Here is a 13,142-nt window from a genome sequence, read left to right on the forward strand (position 1 = left end):
TCCGAAATCGTCGATGAAAATTTGTATCCGAACACATATACACACGCACACACACATACACACACATACGTACACACACATACATCCATTTTTTCTAAGGCATGCCAAAATATTCAGAAACCTCTGAAACGTAAAGATATATAAAAATTTTCATTTTCGATTTTTTTTTGCGATTACTATAACTTACCCTACGGGAAGTTAATAAACATTATTTATTTAAAGTTTAAAAAAAAAGTGTTTTAGATTGCGCTTTCTGTTATTCAAATGTAATATATTTTTCAACAACTAGTATATAAATATTAACTAAACTAGTTGTGCATGGCATCATGCCTTTAGGCAATTTGCTGGAACTTGCCGATTTGTGATGAAATTATTCGAGGAATATCAAATGTTTTCGACTAGATTATTATAAATACTGTAAAATTATTTGTATTTTGTAGACAAAAGCTTTATGCAGCTTATAAATTGGACGACAACCTTTATATATGTTTACATGAAAAACAAAACTTAATCAAGCGGGGTTTTAATGAAAAATCTTACCACATATTTCTAAGAGTTATATAAACTGAATTGCAAATTCAAATTTATTTTTATATTTGTTTATAAATGAGCTTTAGAAGTCCAGCTAGAATTAGATTAAAATCCAAATCATTTTCTCTATTAAAGATATATAATTTTAAATTTTGAAATCTTTTGCTTTTGCCATCCACGAAAACTGATCTTTTTTTCACACTGTCAATACAAGCAAAATGTTTTCAAGAAAAATTCAAATCGGATACTTCGTTCTCTCAAAACCTATTTTTTGCACTTTTAGTGCCGTAACGCCTTGACCTATCTTTCCCAAAAACTAAACCCATTATTACAAATCAAATGTTTTTCGAATCATCCAAATTGGATGGTCTGTTTCTCTTAAAAAACTTCATTTATATTTTCTACTATCTTTGCTCCGAATCTCCGAAATAGCTGAACTAGTCTTTGTCAAAAATAATCAGCACGTGTGCAGAGGAATCGAATGTTTTTTGAATATTTCTAATCGGTTGATCTGTGCGCCCGAAATCGTGGACAAAAAATTGTATCCACGCAAAACACACTCAAACATGCATCAATTTTTTTCAGGTATGCCAAAATGTTCAGAAACCTCTGAAACGTGAAGATATGCAAAAAAAATTATTTACGATTTTTGAACAATTACTATAACTTATCCTATGGGAAGTTGAATAGTAGTGTTGTCAAGTATGCAATATTACGACTGCAATACTCCGCTTCAAAAAATCTTACCATTACACAAATATCTATTATCTAATACGTTTCAATTAATGTTTTTCGTAAGATAACGAACGTATCGAAAATTGTCTACCGCCTTCAGATAAATTTCATTGAAATTTTATAAATGAAGATGTTCAATGAGCTATAATAATTGCAATTCCTTATCCTTCGGAAAATAAATGCGTATTTATATGTCTTTTCCTCGATCTATAGTATGTAGCTACTACATCGTCGTTAATAGGGCACGACGTTTGTAAGTACGAAGTACGACGTTGTTCGCAGCATCTGTCTCCACCGTCCTAGGGTGGGAACACGTACGCGTTACTGACTGAACTTGAGATTAAGTTAGGTATTAAGGGTCGAGAGCGCTTGATGTTCGCGCAGAGTTTACTGATTAATTTTTCAACATATTAATTAGACAATTTAGACAAAACAAAACTTGGAAAAGTTTGATATTATAACAAATTGATTTTCATGAGCGAATTGTAATTGTTATAGAATGAAACAGGCGAGATACCTTGCTTAGAGATAGAGATTTTAATTAGTAGTGTATGGCATCGTGCCTTATGACAAATTGCTGGAACTTCCCGTACCAAAAATTATTATTTTTTTGAAAAGACTTAGAAAAAACTTTTTTGAAAAAAAAATATTTTTTGTGGAAAACTGAATTTTTTTTTATTTTGAAATATTCCAAAATTTTTGAACCTTTTTTTAAAGCAATCACGATGCTTTAGCTGAATGGAGACAAAATATGGACAAATTTATAATCTCTATAAATTCATTTTTTCTAAGATATGCCCAAACGTTCGAAAACCTTTCAAACGTGAAGATATATAAAAATGCGATTCTATGACTAATATACTAACCTACAGGAAGTTAAAAATTCTATAAGATTGCGTGTTGAAGTTTCGAATAATACATGTCCGTTGATTTCACTCAAAAACTTGGCAAAATATTGACATATATATTTAATATACTATATTAAATATAATATATTTAATGCACACGAGCGTTTTTTAAAACCTGCCAAAGAATATTCTGTGACTAAAAGATGTAAACAATTTTTTTTATTTTTAAACCGTTCTCTGGGGTTGCTAATAAACCAAATATCGCATACATATTTCATACACAAATGAATTTGTGAAGATATGCCTAAGTAAATTATATAACTAAAAGATATGAAAAAAATTTTTCTATTTTTCCCATAAATAAACAATGTTATATTTAAATAAAATAATAAAATGGTTAAATTTATTAGATATTTTTGTAATTTATGTCACAACATACAAAAAGAACTAATTTGAAAGTAGAAACTAGACTGAAGTTATAGATTATTAAATTATTTAGTTTATTAACAATGCGCAGATTTAGTTATTATATAACTAAAAGATATGAAAAAATATTTTCTATTTTTCCCATAAATTTGCGCATTGTTAATAAACCAAATAATTTAATAATCTATAACTTCAGTCTAGTTTCTACTTTCAAATTAGTTCTTTTTGTATGTTGTGACATAAATTATAAAAATATCTAATAAATTTAATCATTTTATTATTTTATTTAAATATAACATTGTTTTAATTATTAGATTCACAAGAGCTTTATTGTATAATTTAGTTAAAAATGTATCAAGAAACTTTATGTATCAAATAAAAATTTCCATCGCCAAAATTTCTGAAAAAATTCTATTTTCTTTTACATCACACATTTATGACTGACATTGCCCTATATGAAAACTGTTTTTTCGAAAGCCAATAATTTTTTAGATTTTGATTCCAACAGGTATAAACTTCATGCAAATGACATGACCTTCTACCAAATTTTGTATGTCAGGCATATATGTTTGACACAGCTGATGTAGAACTTTTTGAATTTTTCAGGACTAAGACTATAAAAGCTTCGTGAACTTTTTACATTTCTTGAAACATCAAACTATTTTTCGCACTTTCAAACTTTTATTATGGGCTTGTAAAAATACCTAAGCATTTTGTTTGATTTTTATTAACGTTAAAAATGTTAAATTTAGTTAAAATATCTGCCAACTAATTTTGTTATACACACACAAACAGCAGTAAAAAACAAAAAAAATATTTAAAAAGCTATTTTATTACTAGATACGTTACATCTTCAAGACATATGTTTGGTAACCTTTACAATATTTGTCTTGCAACTCAATTTTAGAAATGACAAAAAGGCTTCACTGACATTTGGAAAGAATATTTATAAGTAGATAAATATAATTTTTATAACGTATTATTTAATCATATATATGTCAAGAAACATGATCTTGATCAGATTTAAACTTTCAATATATTTAAAAGCAACAGAAAATGATGGACTTTTATGAAATGAATAAAATTATGAAAGAGATATCATATGTAACATAGCATTCATATGGTTGTATGTATGTATATATCTGTATAAATGTTTATGTTTATGAATGTATAAATAAACAAGTATTTTGTGAGCTCGTAAAATATCAACTGAATAAATGTGATTTATTAATACATTATAAAAAAATATATCCACCTACTTATAAATATTTTTTCCAAATGTCGGTGGAGCTTTTTTGCCACTTATAAAATTGAGTAGCAAGTCAAATATCATAAAGGTTACCAAACAAATATTTTCCATATGGAATAAATATTATGCGAAATAAAAATAGACCTAAATTTCAAATTGTATGATCGATGATAAGAAGTTAAGAGCACTTGATGTATTACATAAAATGATATATACCAAATATAGATATTTTTTTTGAAGATTGTGACAATTCAAGTGAGTGATAGTCAAAAAAAAATCCCCGGAGGTAATACAAATTCCGTATCAATAATTTATGTGTTTTATGGCTTATAAAACATGTGTTTCCCGTCAGTATATAGAGATATTAAAGGGTTTTTATTGTAAAATAAATCCTCGAGTTTTGAACGTAATAAAAGCATAGTTTTATCGATAAAACTGGAGCAGAACAACAAAACAGAATAAAGCAACTTCGATAACATGGATCACTTCGGGCCCGCGAGCTAAATGGGAGCCGCAAACCCATTTCATCCGACGTGCGATGGCGATGGGTTAATTTATAAGATGATTTCGGCTGCTTTACTATCAACTCTCAGCAATGAATAAAGCTAATTTAAGACCTTGATCGTGCAAGCAGTTTGTCGTTTATTGAATTCATAAAACTAATAAAGATTTTGGCAGAGATCGGCGTCCGATAATAACCAATTTTCGTGAAATTGGAAAATGTGAAGTTTATGCCTTTACAAGCATATTTTCATAACTGAGTTTAAGATTTTTTCAATATTCATTAACTTACCGTAGTAAGTTATAGTAATCGTCCAAAAATCGTGAATGGAATTTTCTGTATTTCTTTACGTTTCTGAGCATTTTGGCAAACCTTAGAAAAAATGAATGTATGTATATGTGTGTTTTGTGTGATTTTGGTCGTTCAGATTTACAGATTTGAAAGATTCAAAAAGCGTTCGATTCTCATTGATATGGAGACGTGCTGATTAGTTTTTGGCAAAGACAGGTCCAGCCGTTTTTGGAGATATTGTACAAAAAGTGCAAAAAAATCGATTTTTTTTGTTCTCGGTTTCTAATTAAAATGATTTTTTGACAAATATTCGGTTTTATTAACAAATAAAAGTATTAATAGGAAAACGTTATTAGTTTTTTGGAAAGGCAGTTCCAGCCGTTTTATAGATATGGAGCAAATGGTGTAAAAAATAACAATTTTAGCAGAGAACGGATCAAATGATTAGAATTATTCAACAAACGATTTGCTTTCGTAGACAATGTGAAGTAATGGTTTGGTCATTTTTCTTTCAATTTTTTTTTAAATATCTAAAATTATTCGGATTATTTATTTTTTAAATATCTTTAATGATATATTTTAGTCATTTTACCCTTACTTAGGAATTTAGTCCTAAGTAAGAGTAATTCCTTGAACTTCTTAGCCTTTCCTATGATTAACTTTTTTAAATATTAAAAACTAATATTTGTAAATACGATGATAATTAATAATAATTTGGAAGTTGTCAGAATTTGTCTAAAATGAGAATATCTTGTTCTTACTAGCATGTTTTTATTTATTTAATTCATGAAACTAATAAACTTGTTTATAATAATCAATTAAAATTATTGAAAGTGTTGGTAAAAGTTGATGTATATTAATATTAATGCTTTATTTTTGTAAAATTGTGTGAATTTAATTATAATCTTATGTTGTCTAAAACTTACATATTATGTAAACTTCCCGTAGGATAAGTTATAGTAATCGCAAAAAATTGAAAATGTAAATTTTTATATATTTACATTTCAGAAGTTTCTGAACATTTTGGCATACCTTAAAAAAATGGATATGTACGTGTGTATTTGTGTTCGGATACAAATTTTCGTTGACTTTTCGGGATTACCGTTCAACCGATTTAAATGATTCAAAATACATTCGATTCCTATTATTAAGGAGACGTGCTGATTAGTTTTTGACCAAGGCAGATGCTGGGCAAAAGTGCCAAAAATGGTTATTCAGTTTTTGAGTACGGGAAGTTCCAGCACGATTCCATGCACCACTAGTTTATTATTAAACTAATACAGTTGCTGATGGAATCTAATAGAATCCCTTTCACAATGAGACATTAAGATGTTCGGAATAAACTAATATAATATTTTTATTAGTTTGCCATTTGATATAACAATAATTCAACATTAAATCATGATTTATTTTTGTTTGATAATCAAATCTCAGTCAAGAACTGAAATAATTAAAATTATAGTTGATTAAAATTATTTTCAATAACTTTTAGTTCGTTTATCAGCTATGTGCATCGCAAAATACAATATTTTATAAAACCACGAACAAAATGGATTTGATTTATGACAAAATATAGTTTAATTGACACGTTTGAATCCATGATTGAATTTTAATTGCTCAGTGAAGTTATTCATAATATTGCATATAACATTATTTATACATGCCACTTTACGAATATTTTATTTATCATTTTACTAAAACATATTGACTTTTATCGTTTCCATTTCAAATTGGTTAGTTAAATATATTTTCAGATAGAAATGTGAAAATTAGCAGAACAACGAGATAAGAATTTCTATTAGTAATATAGAAGTGTTTGTGGAATAAATTTAGCTATTCTTGCGCAAAGTTAAACTTTGTAAAAACTTCTGCTGGGACAAACGAACCAGAAAGTGAAGTATTTAACTTTCTAACTTATTCGTCGTTTTTATAATCTCTGGTAAAAATAAGTTGCACGCAGTTCCAACAATATTGAGAAATTATTCAATCAATTAAAATATTTCAACTATCCACTTTGTCGCTTCTCCAGTGGATAAAACATATAAGTTATTTAAAACTACAATTAAAACTACACACATATCTATATTTCTAATTTCAATCATTATGCAGTTTTTAGAAATTAAATTAGTATTATAAAAATGCACAATACAAACAAGCTTGGGTCAAATTCACATTTAAATTCTTAATTTTCAATTAAACAAAATGTGAGAAATGAGTTTGATTAATGACTATTTAGCATTTCACATTAATTAATGCTTAATCGTGGATTAGACGTGAAGAATATAGCTGACATATTTAATTTCACATCTCTCGAAAATATTCCAGCGTGATTAAATATGAGATTAAATGGGATGATTTAATAATCATATCATGATGAGTTAAAGTAGGTAATTTATAACGCCTCTTCTATAAGCCGGTTATTAATTAATGGAGGATGTACGCAAGTTCAACAGATTATTAAACGCTTTTGGATTATAATTTATAATACGTTTAAATTATTTGATATAAAAATTGTAAATGGTATTCAAATAAAATTGGATAAAATTCATATATGTTAATTTGAATTTGCAAAATGCGTTTAGCATTGGTAGGATTTGAGTAATGTAATACTATATTACCTTATATATTGCTTTTGTTAATTCCCGTGGGGTAAGTTACTACAGTAATCGCAATTTTTTGCATATCTTTACGTTTCAAGTCTTCTGAACATTTTGCCGTACATGAGAAAAATTAACATTTATGTATATGTTTGTGAAAGAAATTTTCTCAATAAAACTAATACAAAAAACTGAAACTAAATAACAATTAATATAAAAATGACAACTATTTTCAAAAACTCCAAGCAGATGAAGTCGCACGTGCAATCTTATGATATTTATATAATCTCATTTATGTGTCTTTATTATTGCTTATAAGATACCGCCAACTCAGTGGCCTAAGTATTTTCAAAAAAAAAAAAAACTATAGATATATTAATACAACTTTAAATATTTTGTTTACCAACCAAAGTTCTTATCTATACAGCAGCATTGTTGGTCTATGCTTGTTGATATTATGGCAATAGTAGAATTACCTCGTTCATTTTGTTTCCGCGTTTCGTATGGACATCAACAGAGGCGTGCCGACCCGGGCGCCAAACGCACCCGGGTCATTGTCGCGTGTTCGATGTATCGAAAGAACCAGGACAGTTTTTTGTTAGTGGGATTAGCGCTTGTAATTGGGTTCTTCATAACTAGAAACGCGGTTTCTATATTACGCTGAGCCAACAACAATAAATATTTTAAAGAATTTTTAGATACATTTCTGGAATATTAACAATATGAATAGTCTTTACATAAGCCTACATTTATGTTATGATATATTTGTTGCTCAGCTAGTTTTTATGTTTGTAAATTCTAAATTTTGTTAAAAATCTACCATTTAAAAAAAATCCTATTTCAAACTGTAAACAATTTGTTCCACACTTTCAGTAGTAAAGGTATTAGCACACAATATTGTATGCTAAACAGTGTTATTTATTCATAAATAAACTAATTATTTCCCGCTTAATATAGTACGTCTATGTTACAACGGATTATATATTCAGATTGTGAGATATGAATAATTGACTTTGTATTACGAGGAAAAAACTTTTGCGACTGAGCTGTAACAGAATCTAGTTTTTTAATAAATTCTTAATTTAATTTTATTTTTTATATAAATGGTACTAAGAAAGTTCAAATAGTTCTATTGTACCAATATAGATTTTAAAATATTAAATATTTGAAACTGTATATTCTGTTTATTCTGATTCTACATTATCTAGTACATTAATCTTTTTCTAAGAAAATATTTCTGCTACAAATAAACTCACTCTGTCAGAAGAAAGCTTTTTGTGCTTTTGCAAAGGCAGCAGAATTTTATCGTCACTGATGTTAGTTTGGTACTCTTAATAGGTGGCAATTGTTGGCACTGCATTTAGCAGCTGATCATTGCGATTTTCACAACCATTAATTTCAATTTCTCAACAGTTGAGATTACATGAACGAGTCGATTCTTACATGACAGAGTAAAATAATATGTACGAGTATAGATATTCGATGGAACAATTTCTTGCTGTGTTAAATTTTTAAATGAGGAACATTAAACACTCTAATTAAAAAAATAACATACTACTATATAATTATACTTTCAATGAAATTACTGTGACATAGCCTAAAATTTTCTTAATGTATTAAGTATAATAGAATCTTACGATATATGTAAGTATCATAAGCAGGTCTTAACCTAAATATTTGAATAAAAATTTATTCATCCAAACGTTTTCTGAAATTCTCAAGTAACCAAATTTGTTTATTATTACCCAAAAACAAAATCTGTTTATCATCAAGTCTGTTTTCTATTTTCACTATTATTGAATTAGCATACATTCATTTAAAGTATTTTCAACCTAGTACTTCAATGAATCATATCATAGTCGGTATCAAATATAAATTATTTTTTATTGACCAAATATAATCGCTCATAAATTTTCACAACATTTTTATTAGCCTGCAAATTGACAAATCATTCAACATTTATTTATTCATCTAATACAAATAAAATACTAGATAAATTTGTTTAAAAGTCTATATTTTATAAAGTTTTTATCAAATACTATGATTTATGGTGATTATAATTCACTGTATACATAGGAGTATATGAAATTTTTGATCGAAAAGTGCATACTAAAAAAAAACTGAAAATAAATACCAATTAATATAAAAGTGATAAAATCTTTCAACTATTTTCAATAATTCTATTTTGATTCAACTTCAAATGGTTTGTTTACCAAATAAAGTTTTTATTTATATAATGCAACATAAATATATATATAAAATATTATCGTTGGCTATTATAAGTTCCTAATTTGACAAAAGTTAATATTAATATGCTGCATTACAGAATCATGATAATATTTTATTAAATCGATGTAATTTAAAAGATATTGTACTTTTCTATATTTTATCATCACGTAGAAAGCTTTATAGTCATCGTTTTGTGATATTAGCTGTTTCCTTGCATGCCACTATAAATTATGGATTTTTATATTGAATACCGGGTCATTTTAACAATGAAAACGATTACGGAATGCATTTGCTGAACCAGTTATTATATTATGAAAAATATTATATTAGAAATTTACGATCAAAATAAATTTCCCAACATCTACATGTCTAAAATATATAAGATTTATAATGCTCAATCTGAAAACAAATTTTCTGCAAAAATAAAATTATATATATATATATATAATATATATAATATATATATATATATATATATATATATATATATATATATATATATATATATATATTATATTTATATATATATATATATTTATATATCTTGATATGATTTTCAGCCAGTCGTCGAAATAAAAGAAACAAATGAATACAAAATATTCTTAAAATATACGTTTTGACACGGATTGTGTGTCATCATTCAGCAATTCTTTGTTAACAGTACCAGATCAGGAAAAAATAACACACAAAAAATACATTGTTTTAAAACTAATTACATATGCATTAAAAATAGAATAAATACATAAACTAACAATATTAACTGACACATGTTTTTCATTTGTTTTTAAAACTGAAAAGTTGCTGAATGATGACACACAATCCGTGTCGAAACGTATATTTTAGATAAATATTTTGTATTTATTTGTTTCTTTTATTTCGACGACTAAACGTCGAAAAAAACGTCTAATTATTATATATATTCCATTATTAGATTCATTAATTAATAAATCAAATGAATTTTTAGTTAGCTGAAGCAAGTCGGATTACTCTTTCAGAGTTTTAACTATTCACTTAATTCATCTACGAAATTAGTTATTTGGTGTGTAATTCTATTATTTATTATTCAAAAAAGTTTAACATGAATGGGAATGCTAAAACTTCTCCCTTTTGTTTCTAATCTATTTTTATGTATTAGAGAAAATAAGACTATCGCTGTTTCAGATAGATTTATTCAAACTACTATAATTACTATCTTATTTTATAAATAATTTTATTAAAACCTACAGAAAATATTGGTAAATAGACACAACAATATTCTGCTCTTAGGTAACTAATTTTCAATCATTTCTTTGCTAAAGATTTATTGGTACAACTTTGAGGCAATTAAATACTACTATATTCTGCTTTAATTAAATTGTTAATTTTATGATATCTGATTGTATTATTATTGAGATTTTTATTCTTTTCACATATAAACCTAACATTTATAAAACGTTGTGTAAAGTAGAATTTATGGCAGAAATTATAGGTCTATTTTTATATAAGTTTACTTTTCATTCTAGTTATTTGCTTGAGGTGAAATAAGATGATTTCACGGTTTATAAAAAGTATCAAAATAGCAGTGAGGCTTGATAAATCGTATTGAATACCAATAAAATGATAAAATAAAATTCTTTTCTAGGGTAAGCCAACAATAATCATTTTTCTTTTACTGACGTAATATATACAATAACCTATGATTTTCATCGAGTTAACCTATGTAAAATTAGACCAGTTACACCATTGCATTAATAGTTATATATCTAATTAATATATTGTTTATTTCCAGGCATGCAGAATCCTAAAAGCGATTTAAGGATCGCGGCCTTGTTCTGCGTGCAGACATGGCTGATACTGATCCGCCACGTGCAGCCGGGCTTCTCGGTCCAGCCTGCGCCTTGCGGCTTCAACTCCATGTGCCTTTGCGCTGGACAAGCCGATTCCAAATCTGTCTCATCAGTCCAATGCGATCGAGCTTCACTGTACAAAATGCCAGGTAGTAGAAGAATTATATACATATATATGTGTATATGATATATATATATATATATATATATATATATATATATATATATATATATATACAAGAATGTTTATTAGATTTGTTATTTGCGGTCATCAAAATGTTGTTCAACTATATGTAATATAAACTAACTACATAAGTTACTTTATATGGAAGTAGATAAAATTATTTTATGTGTCCATAAGCGTTACTCATGAATATGAATTAAGTACAAGTTATTATTGGTGCTCTGCCTGAAGCTTTATACGTGATGTGAGTGCACCACATTTGTTTGCTCATTTTCCACGTTTACTATGATGGATTTTACTTCTTAAACTTTTGCATCCGTCTTCTGTCTCCGGATTCAAATTTATATGAAATATCAAGGGTTCTCTGCATTGTTTCTTCTAGAGTCTAGAATTTAAAAGAGCAAGAAAGTCTTTTTCAGCGTGGGTTTCAACATTTTTGTTTTTTTTTTTCAAAATCGCATACAACACAGATTATTTTTCTCCCATTATCCGCAGTATCTTTATTTGTTACCTCCAAGGTCTATTTTTTTCTCTCCAGTACCACATTTCGAAATCATCTAGGTACTTTTAAGAGGTCTGCTTTAGATTCCATATCTCTAATCCATTACTTTAATTAATGCAATTTCTTCTAATGGTTGTCTGATAAGTAGGTAGATTTTTTTGTTGTTTTTGTATCAGTGCCTGTAATCGTAATTAAAATGATCAAAAGCTGAATGTAGCTAGATTTCTTAATCTTTTGGATTTTCTCCTGATTGTGGGTATATTATATTTTGTCTAAAAAGCATCGTACTAGAGATGTGATAAAAATTGTAATATAATTATAATCTTTGTATACTAAAGTTGATATAAACTAAAAGTTATGGTAAAGTTATAATTGCAACTAACATTCAGTTGCCCATTAAGGCCTGCTTATTAATTACGTATTTCTGTCAGTAATTTCAAATATAAAAAAACATATTTTAAAATACAAAATTAATTTTAGCTTATTCGAAGTCCTTTCGTCTCATATCCATTTCGTCTTTACTTAGATTCTAGAAACAAAACTTATAAATATTGAGATATAAAATAGGTACGCCTATTATGATTTGGATAGTCATAAAAGATTACTTTTTGCTCTTCTGAACTCTTCAACTTTTTGAATTAATCCACAATCCTCTCAACAATATTTGTTGTTTAAATTATAAAAAACTCGAATTGAAACTGTGCAAATACTATTTATTAACATATATTATTTTAATTCTTTTATTAATTGACATTCATTAATATTTATATTAATTAACGTATCTTATTTTAAAGTTTGTTTATAAATGAGCATGTGTGTTCTTCAGCTTGCAGCATTCTTTACAATCTATTTTTCAAGAATCATTTTATATATTTTGGAAATTGTACAACATATTTATATACACACATATATATATATATATATATATATATATATATATATATATATATTAATATATATATGCACATGCAGAGATGTATGGAAATTTCATATAACGATGAGAAATAATTAAAATCTCCAACAGCGCAACTGATTTTAATGAAATATTGCATATATTTCTCGGCTCCCTAAAATATAGTAGAAAGGTTTGTGTTTCACTCCTTTAAATTTTCGATTTATAGTTTAATAATTAGAAACCGAAATTATTCAATTATACTATTCAATCACAATAATTTGCTTTCAATATTATCATGCTAAGGTAATTTAGTGCTGATATTTGGCT

The 13,142-nt window shown here is 26.9% G+C and overlaps 1 protein-coding gene across 1 annotated transcript in view; it reads left to right on the forward strand.

The window, feature by feature from the left end:
- Positions 1–13,142, forward strand: part of LOC113385143 — a 121,858-nt gene that overhangs the window by 3,559 nt on the left and 105,157 nt on the right. The window contains exon 2 of the mRNA XM_026622957.1: positions 11,177–11,383. Coding sequence (XP_026478742.1) covers positions 11,177–11,383 — 207 coding nt within the window. The remainder of the gene's footprint in view (positions 1–11,176; positions 11,384–13,142) is intronic.

The sequence above is a fragment of the Ctenocephalides felis genome, unplaced genomic scaffold (assembly GCF_003426905.1).
Source record: "Ctenocephalides felis isolate EL2017-DRISC unplaced genomic scaffold, ASM342690v1 CF-g0.4_SCAFFOLD_00845, whole genome shotgun sequence".
In the NCBI taxonomy this organism is placed as follows: domain Eukaryota; kingdom Metazoa; phylum Arthropoda; class Insecta; order Siphonaptera; family Pulicidae; genus Ctenocephalides; species Ctenocephalides felis.